This window comes from Macrobrachium rosenbergii, chromosome 44, assembly GCF_040412425.1.
Source record: "Macrobrachium rosenbergii isolate ZJJX-2024 chromosome 44, ASM4041242v1, whole genome shotgun sequence".
Taxonomy (NCBI): domain Eukaryota; kingdom Metazoa; phylum Arthropoda; class Malacostraca; order Decapoda; family Palaemonidae; genus Macrobrachium; species Macrobrachium rosenbergii.
The window spans coordinates 40,527,685-40,549,532 of record NC_089784.1 but is presented as its reverse complement, the minus strand read 5'-3'; the positions used below and the strand labels follow the sequence as shown (position 1 = coordinate 40,549,532).

The window sequence follows — 21,848 nt, the reverse complement described above, 5'->3', positions numbered from 1 at the left end:
CTGTCAGGTAACGTTTCTACCCTTATAATTGACTGAGCTCTGCATATTTGTAAGCCTGTAAAAACTACTTCAGTTTGCCAAGCCTTGATACTGTAAGCACACGTACACCATTTGCTACAGGGACGAAATCTTCTGTGAAATACAGAAGTGACATCAGTGTTTTCACCTTTTTTCAGAAGAGAAAGACTCTTAATACGAAGCATTAAAATGTCGACTTCATTTCCTCCAACACCCTCATCCAACCATTCCATTCGGTTAGCTAACCTTACGATGCTTTTCCTCGAAAAAAAAAAAATAGAATTTAACCATTTAAAAAATACACCTAGAATTGAGCTTAGTTCACTGGATTCGTTTCTATTTTGGGGGTCGTTTGTTGGGTGAGGACTTCTGGTTGGAGAGAGAGATCCGAATTTTGTACCATAATTTCGTTAGAATGGAGCAACAGGTTCTTTTTTGAAACTACTCATGGCTTTCCCTCTCTCTCCCCTTCCCTATACAGATGGATACGTATGCACACGTGAACGTTTGTGAGAATTTGTATTTCAGGATATGAGAATTCCGGAATAGTGTAGCAAAACCGCTTAGAAATAAATATAATCTCGTGGTCTGAAGTGACTATGCGTACTCATACGCACAGGAGGAATCGTTTCAGGAGGGTTTCCCAAAAAACAAAACTAATGGCCTCTTTTGACCTATGCAGTAAATTAGGTAACATAATTTAGTCCTGCTGAAGAATGAATGGAACTTATAAACCTTTCCCAAATATTTGCAAATAGACGGAATTTAAACACCTTCAGAAGACACCCTGTGCCTCTTTGGGTATGTATATATATATATATATATATATATATATATATATATATATATATATATATATATATATATATATATATATATATATATATATATAATGTGTGTGTGTGTGTATGTGTATGTACAGTATATTTAAATAGATCCTGTCCGGGATCGGAAACTACTCTTGCTGGTGAGTTTAGGTAGGTATCACGTACAGTAACACTTAAAGGCAAAGAACCCACACCCCGAGCATAGACATGAGGGCAGTCTCAGCCAAGGTCTTTGATCTCAGCCACATCCATATATCAACTGCTAAAACATGGATGGACCCTTTTGCCAAACTATTCCACAATATTAGGCGTTCTAGGCACCTACACAGAAGATTCATTAACTCAAGATAAAGTTGATGCATCAGTAATGTATCAACTCTGTTTTGGACGAATTTTAATGCTTCCTGGATGTTAATGCCCCACCTGTCGAAAAAGTCTTCAGTTGCATATACAGTACATAGTCCATTTTGAAGTGTTCCTCCCATTCTGCCCTACATTTAACAATTTTCCAAACTTTCTTCCAACCTATTATCCTCCATTCATTTAATATGACCAAACATTGCTCTATCTGTCTTCACAAAACGTTGCACCACTGCTATAGATCATCATATTTCACACCCTTTTAATTCTTCTTTTAACAAATATACTCTATAAGTAATTCATCTCTGGAACTTCGACTAATTTTCTTTCATTTACAATCAGCATCTTCACTTCGAGGAAAGAGAATCAGCCCAGCAACTCTATCTCATTCCATCTTTAACTTCAATATTCTTCAAGAGTCACCCTAAACTTTTGCTGACTTCTCCTATTCTGTAATTCACCTCTTTGCTCATTATACCATGATCTGAAAATACGATTCTACTCCTTCCATTCTTCCATCGTCCCTATTAACACTCTATGCTCTTTCTTCCTGGTTTCCATTCACCCTCAATAACCTTACTCTTACACACATCATTTACTCTCGACTTCCTTATCTTGCGAACACTTCAGAACTCTTCACTCGTCTATGCAGTTTCTCTTTACTATTTACCATCAGTGCTGCATCATCTCAGCCCACCTTCTTATCCCACAACTGTCCTTCCTCAGATTTCCCGCATAATATTATCCACAACAGATAAAAGAAGAGTCTTTTCTTATGTGCAAATTGGTGTATTATAAATACACTATAAATCCTTATTGCTTACAAGGGCTACTGTCTTCATCGTCAGAGAGAATGAAACTAGATCTAAAATCCTACAAGGACAGGTTACTTATATCAAATTTCTGCTTGATCAACTGACTACTAAATCATTCTGGTTGATTGCAGTTATGCTGCCCATCATGCGAGCCAGCGGGAAAATTTTTCTGACAATTCAGAGGCTTGCTGACATGATTACCATATATAGACTATAAGTTATATATAATGTGTATATATAATATATATATATAATATATTTATAAATATTTATATATACTGTATATAAATTATATATATATATATATATATATATATATATATATATATATATATATATATATATATATATATATATATACATATATATATGAATGTATGTGTATACAGTATGTATACATATAAATATATATATCTATATATATGTATATGTTTGTTTCACTACCATTCATCTAAAAAAATTTTTATTATTGTAAATCTCTTTGTAATGTATTATTTTTGTACATCTTAAATTCAATTAAAATATTTTTTGTAATTTACTTTTATTGTATTATATTTAAATGTATTTATTGGTAATGTTTTTGGACGCTACAATTCCGTCCGCACCATGTAATAAAACACGAGTACGCAAAGAAAATGTATTACGGGCTGCTCTAGGAGCAAGAGCCCGTGCTGGCATAAGGCCAGCTTAATCAAAAAAAAAAAAAAAATGTAGTACACTTTGAAGATGTCACGACAAGTGACGGAACTGCTGTGGTGTTGTGTTCCCAGTAAATGGAACAAAGAGTTAACCTTCGTTTATTTATCCATCAACTACACTTTCAACAACGTAGAAGATTTAGAAAGTAATGTGAAACTAATAAAAAGTTGATCAACACCCAAAAAGCCATTGAATTAACAAATTGAAATTATATATATATATATATATATATATATATATATATATATATATATTTATATTTACTGTAAAGCAATAAACGCCAAAGCATTATGCTTCGAAGGTCAGGGAGGAGCACCAGCAAAATGTATCTGAATTATGCAGATATGTTTATTCATGTGTGAGCTAGGCAAGATTTCCATTCTCCGTCATGGCCCTGTTGTTTAGCTGAACTTCACCCATCTCACTGCGAGAGTTTGTTGTTGCTCCCTTTGTTCTTTATTCCTGTTTCAGTGTTTTGAAGTGATGAGCATATCCAAAAAGTGAGAAATCGAGAAGTCAAAAGGCAGTTATGGTTATTACAAATATAAGGTCAAAGTGATCAGTAGATATGACTTAGGTATTAGAGTATAAATAGGTTGATACCGATTTCAAGTACAGAACCTGAGTTCGATAGGAGCTCTCTTGATGAACGATTAGAGTCACTCTCCTCCGGTTATCTACTCAGAAAGGCCAAGTTTGAATCTTGAATCGAGTAGATGGACTGTATTACAAAGTTTGAATCTTGAATCGATTTAAACGTTGAAACCATGGACCCCTTTATTACATTTGGTTTCAACGAAATAGTGTTTTATGGGCCTTGTTATATTCATATTACACCGCAGTATTGCAGGAAAAGACATTCATATATATATATATATATATATATATATATATATATATATATATATATATATATATATATATATATATATATATATATATATATATATATATATATATTATTATTCATTATATATATTTTTTCTTTGTTTTTTTCTGTTTTGACACTAGCATCACCTTACTGTATTCACTGCACCCCAATTCTGGAAAGTGACGTGATTTGAGTTTCAAGTAAATTTCCGGGAAAACTTTTTCTCTCTTGTTTTTCCTCTCGTGATGTTGTTCATTAAATGCTAATCACATTCGCATTTTCGCTTCTTTTATTAATAGACTGTTTTTACGTCGCTGGTTGCCTGTCAAAAATATCGCTCTTCTTTGCAGACGCCTTTGTGAACTGATTTTTTTTTTTTTTGTTACTCTTCTCTTGAAGTTGTAACTTTTCCTGCTTTTTCCTCATAGGGTGTAGAAAAGCTGAGATGCGTTAGCAGTACATTTACAAGTCCTGTCCTCATGTTTCCGAGTGTTTATTATATTCAGTGTGGGCCAGTGTATTCACCTAACGGTTGTCGCCAGAAATAAAACTACATCAAATGGTTATTGCCACATTTAAACGTTATCTGCTCAGTTGTAGGTGAACAACCTGTACAGAATACTTCAAAATTTGACACCTCATGCTCCTGTACAGAGGTCCCATCAGCAGTGCGTCAAATACGTATTCATACACACTCAGGTCAATTTACATGTATTTTGCACGTTTTCACGGACCTCCTGGATATTAAAGCCTCTCCTTCCCAATACCATCTGACCCAACCCTCTCTTGGTCTTTCATCCAAGAACTTCCGAATTATCAACTTTTTAACTAACTTCTCGTCTCCCAAACTTTCCATATGATCAAACCATCCCAAAACACTTCTTCTTTTCACCCGCACAAATAGTTATACTACTTCTAGAAAATTCCGCTTTTCTCACTCCTTCAGTTCCTCCGATGCCATATAACTCTGCAAACCCATACTTCACTTCCAAAAGAGATTTGATTTTTAATCTCTTTATACATGCCTCCATTGGCAGTCTTTGAGTCTCTTCCGAGCGTCGTCTGTTTTGCGACTCTCCTCTTCTTTCATTCTTCCACCCTCCATAATATTCATTACACTATCTTCTTGATGTCCATTTACCCATATGATCATACAACAGACATTTGTTCTAACCTTTCTCCTCTTTGAAAACACTTTCAAGCTCTCCAACTAGTTTCTGCGGTTTTTTCTTCACTGTCACCAATCAGGACCTTATAATCTGTCATCATCAACCATTCTACACTCCATCCATAGCAAATTTTTCTCTCACAGAACTACGCACTAATGTCTAATTTCTTTTTTCTGACTTCTTGCATCTCTGCATCCATAAAGATGTTAAACATTCCTATAGCATACCAGTCACTCTACCATCTAGATAAGTTCTTCATTGGAGGGGTGGGTCAGAGCTTTCGGCTAGCACGCTGTTGGCCCAGCGTTCGACTCTCCGAGCGGCCAATGAAGAATCAGAGGAATTTATTTCTGGTGATAGAAATTCATTTCTCGTCATAATGTGGTTCGGATTCCACAATAGGCTGTAGGTCCCGTTGCTAGGTAACCAGTTGGTTCTTAGCCACGTAAAATAAATCTAATCCTTCGGGCCAGCCCTAGGAGAGCTGTTAACCAGCTCAGTGGTCTGGTTAAACTAAGGTATACTTAACTTAACCATCTAGATATTCTGACAGATGGTTTGCCGCCTTTTTTCGGTATCACTCAATCTCGACCGCTTATCTTCTGTTTCAGATGTCCTCAGCACCCCTTATATTGCCGCTTTTTTTTTTATTCTGTCACCGGTCCAAGTATACCACATCAAGCCTTTTTCCTTTACTTCCAAAATTCCACTTAACTTTTCCTTAGTAAATATTTGATCCGCACACCTTTTCCTTTGTCTAAACCCCCAGTGCTCTTCCCTGTCATTCCTTATGTCGTGTCATACTCCCTCCCTCAATCAAAACCTTACAATACACCTGTCTGGTATACGAAGTGACTTTATGCCTCTACAATTCCTACAGTCACCTCTATCACTTTTACCGTTACAAAATGAATAAGTATTACTCTCACCGATTTTTACATCAAACATTTCATAGCTTTCTTAAACCAGTTACTGTTAGAATTCTCTCTTCCTCCCCTCAAATACTCCCAACTGCCCCTGTGACACCTTTCATCTCATCCTTCCACCTTCTTCCACCTCCGTATCTTGAACCTAATCTGTATGTCATCCATTATATATATATATATATATATATATATATATATATATATATATATATATATATATATATATATATATATATATATATATACATATATATATATATATATATATATATATATATATATATATATATATATACAGTATATATATATATATATATATATATACGATACAGTTGTAAGATTTTATACAACTTGTAAGATTTTTGCTCCTGGTGAGCTTAAGTTTAATAATATACAGGACAGCGAGACGACCGGAAATCCTTTCTTCTTTTTATTCACACCAACGTTTCGGGAATCCTTTCCCATCTTCAGGCCTATAAACAGAATTAATTTTTACAGTATTAAAAAGTATGCTAAAATAAGCTAATAATTATAAGAAATCTAGTTTCGTAACATAACATTCGTTAAGCTGAAAGTAAAATAAAGATACAAAGCAACTTTAAGCTAAAAGTAAATAAAACCATACATAATTCAGTGAAATAACAAAAATAAAAAAAATAGATAAAAAAAGGAAAGGGTTTTGTCGGACTTACTGTTAAGAGGTTTGGCTGTTAACTGATGGAGAACAGAATAGTCAAGGACGGTGTCAGAGAAAATAAAAAGGGGGAGAGAGAGAGAGAGAGATGTGAGTAGTAGGCAGTTAGGCAATATGTAATGGTAGGGAAGTAGTTTGGTTGTTTAAGGAAGGCGACAGTTTCTTCATGGTAAGAGATTCTAAAATTATTTGATTTGAAATTATTGTGCACAATAATGTCAGTTTTACATGAGTTCGAATGGTTCCTTTTGGCCGAAAATTCTTTTGATTTTGAAATGCAGCCAGTGCAAAAACTGACACCTCTATGGGAATATACACATATAAACTGCATCTAATCGTGGTGTCAGTTTTATATTCACTTACATACTGTTATTTTCTATGAATATTTGTTAATGCAACCATGTTTTAATTGTAGTGGAGAATTTTATGGATAATGAAAGGAAATCATGAGTTTCATAAAATCTGTTGTCTTTCAGGCTCCGAGGGCTTAATGGCTGTTGCAGAGGAGAGCAGTTCAGGAATGCAGTTCCCCAGAGGATACCGCTCGGTTCTTGTGTCGCCTTGGATATCCACCAAGACTGGTGAGTACAAGAAAGGAATGTGAGACTAAGTTACTAAAAAAAAAAAATAAATAAATAAACTCGACACAGATGTTCCCTAAGCTGACAGGCAGAAACAACTTACCCTAGATTTTTATTTTCGAAGTGATGAGCTAGCTACGTGTCACGTTTGAATGTGTTTGTTTAAAGATGTGCATTAGCTTTGAATGCGTGTGTAAAGTACTGGGGGATATTTTAAAGAATGAAAGTAAGCGTTTGGTCACAAGTTCAGCAAGGGGAATTTTTGGGGAATCTTTAATTCACTCTGTCTTTCTGTGTCTCTCATGATATCATATATATATATATATATATATATATATATATATATATATATATATATATATATATATATATATATATATATATATATATATATATATAATATATATTACATATATAATAACTGTAAAATAGATCATCCAGCTTTTGAACGTTACTGGGAGTAAAAATAGGCGGGAAAATGTTTCTTGACGCTCGCTTAATACCAAAGAGGCTTTTATCTTCTTCAAAAACTCTTGCAAAAGTGTTCCACTGCATCGTCAGTTGCGTCATCAGACGTTACACATCCCTTGATGTTTAGTTTGTTATGCTCACATTTGAAGGGGATAGGCGTTTGTTACTTTGGCGGATGTTGTTTACATTCCTTGGGAAAGTATTAGGGAAAAATGACGTTTCATCATCTGGCATTTGCTGGGCCAGACAGCCTTGTGACCTCTTTTCTCAAGTGATGCTGGAACAGAAAGCCTTCCCACGTCTTCATGGTGCGAAATATGTATTTGTAATCAAGGTAAAAAGAGAAAACTGACGGGACTTTATTTGATGTATCTTCCTTACTCAGGGTAGCTGTACAGTAGGTCTGTCTTTCAAGTCCTGTTCTTCCCTAAAAGCAGATCAGGGTTCATGTGCAGGTGAATCCTCCTGTCCCTGATTGATAAATTAAATTATTTTTGACTTGGTCCTTTTTCCGACAAATCACTGAATGTATTTTTTAAATCACGAAACCTCCAGGAACGAATAATTCTTTCACCCAAAGATCCAACCATGTTAGGCAGGTGGTCAATAAAATTCCTGCATTACTTCTGCTAGGCTGTAGTCATTAGAAATAGGAAAGGTCCGAGTGCTCGCTTGGTTAAGAATACCTCGGAGGAATGGATTGATGTCTTTATATCTCATGCATTTTTCCTCTGATCAGGTTTTCCAGACTCATGCATGAGTTCTTGTTCCACACATGGAAACTTTTCGGCATGTCTTGAAGGGCCCTGTCCACAATGTTCATCTAGATGGACTTTATGAAAGATTCTCCATCAGATCAGCGACTCTGATCTTCATTCTACTTTCAACTTAATGTGGTTCCATTACAGGGATTCTACTGTTTTCTACAGATATCACTTTGTGAATTGATTTCATTAGCTCATTGACTGCATACCACCGCCATACCCTGAGCTAAGCATTTTTCACTAGCCATCATGTTTACGAATTCCTTTATCTAAAGAGTTTTAAACTTTTACTCTGTAGAACTTTGCATTTTACAGTCAGCATATTAACATGATAAGTAAAAATTTGCCAGCGAAATACCTAATTATAAATGTTTTCTCGTTAGCTTTAGTTTCATTGTGATTCTCAGAAGTTAGCCAGTATGGAAGTTTTCACAAAACCCAGGGCAAAAAATAGGAAGGTTTCGTCTAATCAAGCTGTTTTAAACCTTACAGTAAAGGAATGAAAAAGAATAGTTTCTTGGACTACCAAGCCTTCTAGGAAATTCAACTCAGAATTAAAGTAATTGGCTCCTTAAGAGGATTTTGCTTAACTGTAAGGATGGACTAACAAAAATTAATTTCCCGGGAGAAAAAAAGGCTCATAGCAAAGGTCAAGGCTTATCTGACTGGAGAATTAATAGCGATGGATCCAACTGAATTACAAGTAAGAACTGAGTTAACTTGGAGAGAGAGAGAGAGAGAGAGAGAGAGAGAGAGAGAGAGAGAGAGAGAGAGAGAGAGAGAGAGAGAGAGAGAGAGTGTGTACCTCTTGATTACAATAAATGAGATAGAGTAAGGAAAGATGATTGTTATGATTACATAGTAAGTTATTTAGAGAAAGAGAGAGAAATAGGGCCATGAGCATTTATTGCAAAGGCTGATTTAGAGAAAATGAAAGCGAGTGAATGAGAAGGAGAGAAAATGAGAAAAAGAATATAAATAATGATTCAAGAAAATTATTTAGAGAGATAGACAGACAAGCAGTAATTTCTTAGAAAATTAAGTATTATGAAAAACTTGAATGATAGCACAAAAATCCAAAGACTGTAACAGATCATACCGTAAGCGGACACAATGCCGAATGCACCTATGCCGAAGTCAAGAGGCCGAAGCCAAGAAGCCGAACGGACAGGAAGAAGAATGGACATGGTGCCGAACTGACCGGAAGTCGAACTGACCGGAAGTCGAACTGACCGGAAGTCGAACTGACCGAAGTCGAACTGACCGGAAGCCGTATGGACAAGATGCTGAATATATAAGTAGTCGGAAGGAATTGGATAGATATTGTTTCCAGCTTTCTTTCACCAAAGATATAGGATAGATAATTAAAACCATTATTTGCAACTTTCTTTCACATAATATTATTGAAAACAACGTAAGTCATAAAATAAAAATGAAGTGAAATAAATTACAAGTAATAAAGCATAATGTAAAAAAATATATAAAACTTTTATTATGTAATTAAAAATTGTAATCATTGTATATACAGTAATTGTTTGCCTAGTGGGGTAAAGTCGAATGTTCCATCTCCAAAACCACGTTGGTTTTTTTTTTTTCTGTAGAAAAGAAAACGAGCGTCACTTTCATACATCCGAAAGTTCTCTCCTCGCGTTGTTACGTCCAATGCTTCGACCATTTCTACCTTCTTGCTCTTCATATGATTCTTTCAAGTGTTTCTTTCTCAGGCAGGGCTCCAGCTACACTAAGTGGCAATTCTTCCCCTGCATTCCGGATTATGGTGCTCTTCACTTCTTCCGAATGCTCAGCTTTAAAAACCGAATTACGAGCCATCAGGTGGCTGAGAATGAACGCACGCATTGCTTTGTACTTTATCATCAATAGTTTTAAGTCTAGCACTACACTCTTTGCGTTTTTCACACAGCCAGTATGTAGTGTCATTAACCTTTTTATCCACAACGTAGGCATAACCGCTTAAAAGAAGCTTTCTTCCCCCTCGTGCTGTCTTAACGAAATCCATGATCAAACTCAAGGAATAGTAAATTTCAAACAGAAAAGAAGATTGTTTTCCTTGTTACCTGTAACGAAACTGGTGATTATCTATTTAAGGTTTGTGGTAATTATCTAATTTACGACCTACCCAAGTTTCGACTTCTTGTACATCCGGCCTCATGTCTGTTCGGCGTTTGGTCCATTCGGAATTCTGGCCATTAAGAATTATGTCCATTCTTCTTCCTGTCCGTTCGTATTCATATCCGTTCGGCTTCTTGGCTTCGGCCTCTTGTCTTTCGGTCTAAGTCCATTCGGTATCATGCCCTACTGCCAGATAATACATAGATGAAAGTTATAGAGAAGTGAGTAGAACCCTACAAGCTGATCTTGCTGGAAAAATCATTCCCAGGTCGGCCTTTAGAAAAAAAATTCCAAGAGCGTTGCCAGCGTAAAACTTGCTGAAAATTCCCAGAGTGGTGATCCAATTGATGCCTGTAGAAAATCAAAAGCAGGGGCCAAAAAAATAACTGACTAGAAAATTCCCAGTCACTACCTGAAGAAAAAATGTGAAGAATGGTAAACAGAATTATACCTAGTGAATTAATGCTTATATTGGCATTGTTGCTGCCATTAATTTCAAAGAAGAATATTTTGAATATACTATATAGTATATATATATATATATATATATATATATATAGTTAAAAGTTAAAGACCTCCTGGGCCTCTGTAGGCTCATAGGGCAGGCGCTGATCTCCTGTTTCTTAGGCCGACGTCCAGTGGGGGAACAGGTCCCAATGCCTATGACACGTGGCCAAGGTGTTGCTAGGGCCACTGTTTAACTCCCCAGCCCGGGGGCTGGTACCTATCCTCCAACTGAACGTCTGGGGGTTTTTTTGGACCGTTAAGTTGATGGGCTGCCAGATTTTTGCAGTTGCACAATCTAAGCCATCAGTGAGCGGCAGGATTTGAACCCCGGCCCTCTCGACTGGTAGCCGAGATTCATACCACTGCGCCACCATGGTGGCTATGTATATATATATATATATATATATATATATATATATATATATATATGTATATATGTATATATATTGTGTGTGTGCATATATATATATATATATATATATATATATATATATATATATATATATATATATATATATATATATATATATATATATATATATATATATATATATATATATATATATATATATATATATATATATATATATATATATATATATATATATATATATATTATATATATATATATATATATATATATATATATATATATATATATATATATATATATATATATATATATATATATGAATGTCTTTTACTGTAATACAACAGTATAATATGAAGATAAAAAGACCCATAAAACACAATTTGAACGTTTCAACCATATATTTCAAGCACTTCCTTCTGTGCCCGTGTTCGCTGGTAAAATAATGACAGGTGATATGTTACAAGAATATATATACAAAACATATGTAGGTGAGGCAGTAAGTCTCCATTGGAACGCAGGTGACCGTTTGCCAGAAAGAATGGAAATTAAGCAATTCTTTTTTTTTTTTTTTTTTTTTTTTTGCCTCATTAACTCCCATCTGGTGATCATATTTTCTGGAACACCTGCTTAAGGAGAGGCCTGAGGATTAACTCTTCAATGTCATCCGATTTCCAGTGTCCTCCTGACAAGTTCATATTGTTGGTTTGATTGATGATAGCAGATCCCAGCACCTTCCTTTTGTATGGAAGCTACTTTTGAAAACCAGCTCCCCCACTCCAGTTTATGGTATGGCCTTTATCACTAATATGTAGGAAAATCCCCTAACTCTCTGAAGCATACCACACTGATTAACAAAGTTGAAAGCCAGCTCGCCCCACTCCAGTTTATGATATGGCCTTTATCACTAATATGTAGGAAAATTCCCAAACTCTCGGAAGCATACCACACTGATCCTATGTGCTCTGTTAATCAGTGCGGTATGCTTCAGAGAGTTCGGGGATTTTCCTACTTATTAGGGATAAAGGCCATACCATAAACTGGAATGGGTTGGAGCTGGTTTTCAAGAGTGGCGGTCCATACAAAAGGAAGATACTGGAATCTGTTATCATCAATCAAACCAACAATATGAACTTGTCAGGAGGACATTGGAAATCGGATGACATCAACGAGTTGATCCTCAGGCCTCCTCTTAAACAAGTGCTCCAGAAAATACGACCACCAGATGCATTGCCAGACAGGAGTTATTGAGGGCAAAAAATGCAAGGGAATTCCTTAATTTCCATCCTTCCTGGGAAAGGGTCACCTGCATATCAATGGAGACTTACTGCCACACCTACATATGCTTTGTATACATACTCTTGTAACATATCATCTGTCCATATTTTACCAGTGAACAGGGCCACAGAAGGGAGTGCTCGAAATGTATGGTCACAATGCTCAAATAGTGTTTTATGGGCCTTTTTATCTTCATAAATATACTAGCTGACCAACCCAGCTCTGCCCAGGAAAACTGTGAGTTAGACTCTAATATCTGTCATTTTTTGACATTTTATTTTTCACCCCTTCTAACCCCCCACCCCCTTCCTATTGTGGATGAACTTGGACTTAAAGAGCATTGAGAATTTAACTATTCATCTCAGCTACCTCAAAAACTATGGATTAGACACTAATATCTGTAGTTTTTGGTTATTTTTACGTCACCACCTCCCCACCCCTTCCCACCCTCTTCCTGTCGGGACTGAACTTGGACTTATAGGGCATCAGGAGGGTCACTATTCTTCCCAGCGACCTCAAAAACTATGGATTAAACACTAATATCTGACATTTTCAATTATTTTTACATGTTGCCCCCTTCCCAACCCCCTTTCCTATCAGGGCTGAACTTGGAATTGAAGGGCGTCAGGAGTGTCACTGTTCATCACAGCGACCTCGAAACTGTGGATCAGTCACTAATATCTGCTATTTTCAATTATTTTTACAAGTCCCCCTTCCCACCTGTTCTCACCCACCTCCCTGTTGGGGCTGAACTTGCACTTAAGGGCATTGGGAGTGTGACTATTAATCTCAGCGACCTCGAAAACTATGGCTTAGACACTAATATCATTAGTTTTTGGTTATTTCTACATTTAACTACCTTTCCACCTCTTCTCATCCCCCCTCCTATTAGAGCTGAACTATGACTTAAAGGGCATCAGGAGTGTCACTGTTCATCACAGCGACCTCAAAAACTATGGGTTAGATGCTAATATCTGTCGTGTTTGGTTATTTCTACATGTCGCCCCCTTCCCATCCCTTCTCACCCCCTTCCTATCAGTGCTGAACTTAGACTTAAAGGGCATTGAGAGTGTCACTATTCATCTCAGTGATCTCAAAAACTATGGATTAGACAGTAATATCTGTGGTTTTCGGTTATTTTTACATTTCACCCCCTCCCGCCCTACTCCCCCTTCCTATTGGGGCTGAATTTAGACTTAAAGAGATTCGGGAGTGTCACTATTCATCTTAGCGACCTAAAAAACAATGGATTAGACTCTAACATCAGTCGTTTTCGGTTATTTTTACATGTCACCCCCTTCCCACCCCTTCTCACCCTCCTTATTAGGGCTGAATTTGGACTTAAATGGGATCCAGAGTGTCACTACTCATCTCAGTGACCTCAAAAACTATGGATTATATGCTAATATCTGTCATTTTCGGTTGTTTTTACATGTCACCTCCTTCTCCCCACCCCCCCTCTCCCTTTTGGGGCTGAATTTGGTTTTAAATGGCATTGGGAGTGTCATTATTCATCTCAGAGACCTTGAAAACTATGGATTAGACAATAATGTCTGTCGTTTTCGGTTATTTTTATGTCACCACCTTCTCACCCCCCTCCCTATCTGGGCTGAATTTGGATTTGAAGGGCATCAAGGGTGTCACTATTCATCACTGCAACCTTGAAAACTATGGATTACGCACTAATATCTGTCATTCTCAGTTATTTTTACATGTCACCCCTTCCCACCCTCTTCTCACCCCCTCCCTATTGGAGCTGACTTTGGGCTTAAAGGGCATCGGGAGGGTCACTGTTCATCTCAGCAACCTCAAAAACTGTGGATGAGACACTGATATCTGTCATTTCAGGTTATTTTTACATGTCACATCCTTCCCACCCCCTCAATATTGGGTTTGAATTTGGACTTAAAGGGCATCGGGAGGGTCACTAATCATCTCAGCGACCTAGAAAACTATGGATTAGACATTAATATCTGTCATTTTCGGTAATTTTTATGTCACCCTCTTCTCACCCCCTCCCTATCGGGGCTGAATTCGGATTTAAAGGGCATCAGGAGTGTCACTATTTATCTCAGTGACCTTGAAAACTATGGATCAGAAACTAATATCTGCCATTTTGGGTTATTTTTACATGTCACTCCTTTCCCACCCCCTTCTCGCCTTCCTTCCTATCGGAGCTGAATTTAGACTTAAAGGGCATTGGGAGTGTCACTATTCATCTCAGCGACCTCGAAAACTATGGAATAGATTCTAATATTTGTTGTTTTGGGTTATTTTTACATTTCACCCCCTTCGCACCCTCTTCCCACCCCCTTTGGTGCCAGTGATGTCTTACCCACAGTGTTCTTTCCCAGATGGTAAGTCATATATACACCAAGTCTGGTTGAAATTGCTCAATGCATTTCAGAGTGTATGTGGAACATACACACACACATGCACATACATCCATGTATATATATATATATATATATATATATATATATATATATATATATATATATATATATTTTATGTATATAGAAGATATATAAACCCTTCCACTTCTTATGCTGTTTCTGGTAATGCTTAAGGTCGTGAGTCTAGCAACCTTATCACAAACATCAGTACATGAATCTTGCAATAAGCCTTAGCATCACCCTGAGAGCAAAATTGGATCACAGAGGAATAAGCAAAACCATGTGAATAAGTGTTGATGATTCTCGTGTCAAGGTGTTTAAAGGCATGAAAAAATAACTGCTCTATTGAATGACAATCGCCTTTTTGAGTGAGTGGTAACATTCTTGCCTACTCGGGGAGAGGTCACAGGTCCCACTCCTAAGTGAGAGTAGATGGGCATTCTCTCTTGTGAACTCCATTGCCTTAAGCCAGCCATTCCGAACCAGAGTTCCCAAAACCCTATGGTTCTGCAGACCATTATCAATGGGTTCCACAAGAACTCCTGAAGTATTATGTACTGTATTACAAATGACAGTGATCTGAATTTACACAGCTTGATGATTTATATTAAGAACTTTCTTATTTATTTATATATATATATATATATATATATATATATATATATATATATATATATATATATATATATATATATATATATATATATATATATATATATATATATATATATATATATATATATATATATATATATATATACACACACACACACACACACACTAGCTGATCAACCCAACACCTCCCGGGAAAACTCTAAATGACAACCGATAAACTCTCTCTCTCTCTCTCTCTCTCTCTCTCTCTCTCTCTCTCTCTTAGTACGTTGATAATACCAAGCCAATCTCGGTTTATGCAAAGTAGTACACATTCGCTTAGCAGAAAACATAAGTATAAAATAAAATCATCCCAAAACTCTGATAAGCTCTGAATAATGTCAGAACCTGGCTCCTTCTGCTGAAACACTCGGTACGTGCAAAAGCTCTCATCCACTTAGAGTAAGGTCATCATTAATTACCAGCTTGATTTTGTCAGGTTTAATGAATAGTGATTAATGATGATCTTATCCTTATTGGGTGAAGGGCTTTTTGTATGTACTGAATTCTTATGAAGGAATAAATTCCTTTGCTTCATATATATTCTTAATAAAAGACAGACTGCTGAGACGTTATCGAATTTTTGGAAGTATTTTCGTGTTTCCTGATAAGTGAATATTCATTACCTTACATAAACCAAGAATGACCTGTTATCGTAAGCAGTGTTTATTATTTCAAGTCTCATTGAAATTGCTCTCTCTCTCTCTCTCTCTCTCTCTCTCTCTCTCTCTCTCTCTCTCTCTCTCTGGTTTACCTAGACTTTGCAAAAGCTTTTGACAAGGTAGATCATAATATATTAGCGAAAAAATTAGAAAACATAACATTGTTGACAAAGTAGGAAGATGGATAAAAGAATTTTTGCAAAATAGAAAACAGATAGTGATTGCAAACGATGAGAAATCGGATGAAGCTATGGTAATATCCGGTGTACCACAGGGTACGGTGTTAGCTGCATTGCTGTTTGTGCTTATGATTGCAGACATAGACAGTAATGTTAAGGACTCAGTAGTAAGAAGTTTCGCAGATGACACAAGAATAAGTAGAGAAATTGCTTGTGATGAAGATAGGAACTCGCTACAAAGAGACCTAAACAAAATATATAAATGGGCAGAGATAAATAGGATGGTATTTAACTCTGATAAATTTGAATCAATGAACTATGGTGATAAAGTAGGAATGCTATATGCATATAAAGGACCTAATAATGAGACAATCACAAACAAGGAAGCAGTTAAAGACCTTGGTGTGATGTTGAATAGGAATATGTTATGCAATGATCAAATAGCAATTCTATTGGCAAAATGCAAAGCAAAAATGGGAATGTTGTTCCGGCACTTCAAAACAAGAAAAGCTGAACACATGATTATGCTTTATAAAACGTATGTACGTAGTCCACTTGAATATTGCAATATAATATGGTACCCACACTACCAAAAGGATATTGCACAAATAGAGAGTGTACAAAGGTCATTTACAGCTAGAATAGAAGAAGTTAAGGACCTTGACTACTGGGAAAGACTACAATTCTTAAATTTATATAGTCTTGAAAGGAGAAGAGAACGCTACATGGTAATTCAAGCATGGAAACAGATAGAAGGAATTACTGAAAACATCATGGAACTAAAATTATCAAAAAGAGCAAGCAGAGGTAGATTAATAGTGCCAAAAACTATACCAGGAAAATTAAGGAAAGCACACAGGACATTAATCCACCACGCACCAGCATCGATAATGCAGCGTCTATTCAATGCGCTACCAGCTCATCTGAGGAACATAACAGGAGTGAGCGTAGATGTGTTTAAGAATAAGCTCGACAAATATCTAAGATGCATCCCAGACCATCCAAGACTGGAAGATGCAAAATATACCGGAAGATGCGCTAGCAACTCTCTGGTAGACATCAAAGGTGCCTCACACTGAGGGACCTGGGGCAACCCGAACGAATTGTAAGGTCTGTAAGGTAAGGTCTCAGAGGTAGATGATAGTTGCGTCTGATTTATGTGATTACCTTGAAGTAGAAGGGTTACAATCAACGTCTCTCACTTCGAATGTGTTCGGGTGAGGTTATTGGCTCATGAAAATTTTGTCATTTATCCACTATTATTCAGTTATGGCAAGTTTTTATTTTAACTCACTTTTCACATCTTCCTCCTGTTTTCCACGACTTTCCTTTGTGACCTCTATTTGTAGGTTGTCTGGAGGAAGTTTTTATGAAGAATATTATTAGCAAATTGTGTACGTATGCATGTATATTCAGATTGCATCAGATAAAGATATTTATTGATAATTAACAAAAGAATTCCACATTTTATGTATGTATGAATGTATGCATGTATGTGGATAGGGTGAACAGAAAGTTTATTCCAGTACTGCTTCTGAAAATGAAATGCCCAACTTTATATAATTCTTGTGAATTTGATCATTCAAATAATATAAGAAAAGTCTGGCCATGCATTTCTGATTTTTTATTCATACCGAAATAAAACATCTCTTTCCCTCAGATGGCGTCCCAGTTACTGGTCCCGTTGCAATGTGCCTCCGCTTAGATTACCTCCTGGATGGACCCGACGCCTTCCTGCTAACTGCGTCCTTGAGGCAAGAAGGAAAAGGTGGCACTCCACAGGAAGACCTGAAGCTGCTCTCTCTCTACGGCCCTCACGGCAATAAATCTCTCACGGCGGCCATCAACTTCACCGCCACTGATCGCTTCCAGGTCCTACTTTGTTTTATCGTTACTTTTATTAGTTTCGTGGTTTTCACATTATTATTGTTGCCACATTATTCTGTCATTATTATTGCTGTTCTTAATGTATTTAGTTTTATCACAGAAATGAACACATCTACTTCTTGCATGTCAGCTCTGATATTTTTCTTGCTTCATTCCAATGCACGCACGAGAATACAGTAGGCTTAAAGGTTTATGATTATAAAAACTAGGAGCTCTTCATTTTCAACTGACTAATATCGGTCTGACCATGAACCATGTAGTGTTTAGCTACTGGTTATCCAAACAGGATCTTGTTGGTTTGCTGTGGTGCAAATCTCTTTTAGATCAAACTCGTGGTGTTGTGTACTGCAGTGTACTTATCAGTATCTGTCTTCTCTGTATCCTAACACTTTCTGATAAGTCTTCCATTTAAAGCCAGAAGTCTCGAAGAAAATGAATGAAGAAATTCTCATTCGAGCCCGCGCTGGCTAGAAAGTAGAGTAATCAATAACCTGTCTTATAACTAACGGAAGAAAATTTCTTCTCACATATCCATTGGGATTTCGAGGCTTTCAATACAGATTTTATCAACTAATATTGGAAAATAAAAAAAGGTTGTTTATAGTAGATTATGAAGATAGTTTTTACCATGGAGATGAAGAGGAATGATTTGATCAAAGGTTTGACAGAAAATTGGGTATTGTGGAGGAAAAACTGATATTTCAATTAAACCACAGGAGGAAAAGTATCTACAGAACCTGAAAGAGCAGAACCAATAGAGAGAGAGAGAGAGAGAGAGAGAGAGAGAGAGAGAGAGAGAGAGAGAGAGAGAGAGAGAGAGAGAGGCAGCTGAACTAGAAGCAAGGAGTTGGAAAGGCAACTGGATCGAAAAATAATGGATATAGAAAGGCAGTTGGAGCGGGAAGCAAGGGAGAGAGAGAGCAGCTGGAGCGACAGGCAGGGGATAAAGAAAGGCAGCTGGAACGATAAACAAGGGAGAGAGAAAGGCAGTTGGAGCAATAAACAAGGGAGAGAGAAAGACCGCTGAAATGATAAACAAGGAGAGAGAGAGAGAGAGAGAGAGAGAGAGAGAAGCTGGAATGATAAACAGGAGAGAGAAAAAGGCAGCTGGAACGATAAACAAGGAAGGGAGAAAGGCAGCCGAAACCATAAACAAGGGAGACATAAAATAGCTGGAACAATAAACAAAAGAGAGGAAAAGGCAGCTGGAACGATTAACAGGGGAAAGAGAAAGGCAGCTGGAACAGTTAACAGGGGAGAGAGAAAGGCAGCTGGAACGATAAACAAGAGAGAGAGAGAAAGACCGCTGGAACGATAAACAAGGGAGACAGAAAGCCAGCTGGAACAATAAACAAAGGAAAGGGAAAGGTAGCTGGAACGATAAACAGGGGAGAGAGAAAGGCAGCTGGAACAATAAACAATGGAGAGAGAAAGGCAGCTGAAATGATAAACAGTGGAGAGAGAAAGGCAGCTGGAACGATAAACAGGGGACAGAGAAAGATAGCTGGAATGATAAACAAGGGAAGGAGAAAGGCAGCCGAAACGATAAACAAAGGAGAGAAGAAGGCAGCTGGAACAATAAATAAGGGAGACAGAAAGCCAGCTAGAACAATAAACAAAGGAAAGGGAAAGGTAGCTGGAACGATAAACGGGGGAGAGAAAGGCAGCTGGAACAGTAAACAATGGAGAGAGAAAGGCAGCTGAAATGATAAACAATGGAGAGAGAAAGGCAGCTGGAACGATAAACAGGGGAGAGAGAAAGACAGCTGGAACAATAAACAGTGGAGAGAGAAAGGCAGCTGAATTGATAAACAGGGGATTGAGAAAGGCAGTTGGAACAGTAAACAATGGAGAGAGAAAGGCAGCTGAAACAATAAACAGTAGAGAGAGAGAGAAAGGCAGCTACAACGATAAACGGGGGCGATAGAAAGGCAGCTGGAACAGTAAACAATGGAGAGAGAAAGACAGCTGAAACAGTAAACAGTGGAGAGAGAAAGGTAGCTGGAACGATAAACAAGGGAGACAGAAAGCCAGCTAGAGCAATAAACAAAGGAGAGGGAAAGGTAGCTGGAACGATAAACAGGGAGAGAGAAAGACAGCTGGAATGATAAACAAGAGAGAGAAAGACCGCTGGAACGATAAACAAGGGAGACAGAAAGCCAGCTGGAGCAATAAACAAATAGAGGGAAAGGTAGCTGGAACGATAAACAGGGTAGAGAGAAAGGCAGCTGGAATAGTAAACAATGGGGAGAGAAAGGCAGCTGGAATGATAAACAGGGGGGAGAAAAAGACAGCTGGAACGAAAAACAAGGGAGGGAGAAAGGCAGCCGAAACGATAAACAAGGGAGAGGAAGGCAGCTGGAACAGTAAACAATGGAGAGAGAAAAGTAGCTGAAACGATAAAGAAGGGAGAGAGAAAGGCAGCAGGACAATAAACAGTGGAGAGAGAAAAGTAGCTGGAACGATAAACAAGGGAGACAGAAAGTTGCCGGAACAATAAACAAAGGAGAGGAAAAGGCAGCTGGAACGATAGACATTGGGGAAAGAAAGGCAGCTGGAACAGTAAACAATGGAGAGAGAAAGACAGCTGAAACGATAAATACGAGAGGGAGAGAGAAAGGCCGCTGGAATGATAAACAAGGGAGAGAGGATGGGAGTTGGAACGATAAACGAGGGAGAGAAAGTGGCAGCTTAAACGATAAACAGGGGAGACGCTGAAACGATGAACAAGGAAGAGATAAAGGTCCTGAAATGATAAACAAGGGAGAGAGAAAGGTACACAGAGCGTAAAAATAGGAACGCGTGTTGAAAGTGGTAGAAATGAATGCAATAAAAGACAGACAAGAACGAGGGTTTTTTGACATAGGTGGAAACATGACAACAGTGCCTCCTTTTAACGAAATCGAAGTGACGAATTATTTCATAAGTTTTGAGCAAGTAGTGACAGGTATCTGTTGGCTTAAGATTTCATGGCGTGTATTGTTACCATGTTCTTTAAAAGGTAGGGCTCAGGGGTATTTTTATTTGAAGAAATGTGTGGTAATTATGATGAGGTTACAAACTCAGTCATTCTCAAAGCATATGAATATGATGCCTGAGGCTTATAGGCTGAAGTTGCTGAGGCTATATGAGACCAGGCTAAATTAGAAGGATTAGATACCTGTGGAATTTTTGAAGTGACTAAATATCTTGTTCTGCTAGCCGAACTCAATGACTTTTTACGAAAAGATCTAAAGGTAAACAACTAAAATGATTCGCAAGACATAAAGAATGTTAAGAGTAAGTGGAATGAGGTTGGAAGCGAAGTAGATACAGAAATAGTACCTTCAGGAACAAGATATAGTTTGCATAATGATAAGAGGTGCAGTTTAAATGGTTTAATTGTGGTAAACCACGCCAAAAATATGCCAATTGAATATCATTCCTCTGTTTGGTCAGCAGCTAACTCATTAGAAATTGTTAGACAAAAACTTGGGTGTTATTAAATTTCTTATCCTCTCGTACATTTAACCATTCTCTCTCTCTCTCTCTCTCTCTCTCTCTCTCTCTCTCTCTCTCTCTCTCTCTCTCTCTCTCTCTCTCTATATATA

At 37.3% G+C, this 21,848-nt stretch overlaps 1 protein-coding gene across 1 annotated transcript in view; it reads left to right on the top strand.

The window, feature by feature from the left end:
- LOC136829608 (uncharacterized) overlaps positions 1–21,848 on the top strand; it is a 576,969-nt gene that overhangs the window by 289,500 nt on the left and 265,621 nt on the right. The window contains 2 exon segments of the mRNA XM_067088454.1: positions 6,856–6,960; positions 18,032–18,243. Coding sequence (XP_066944555.1) covers positions 6,856–6,960; positions 18,032–18,243 — 317 coding nt within the window.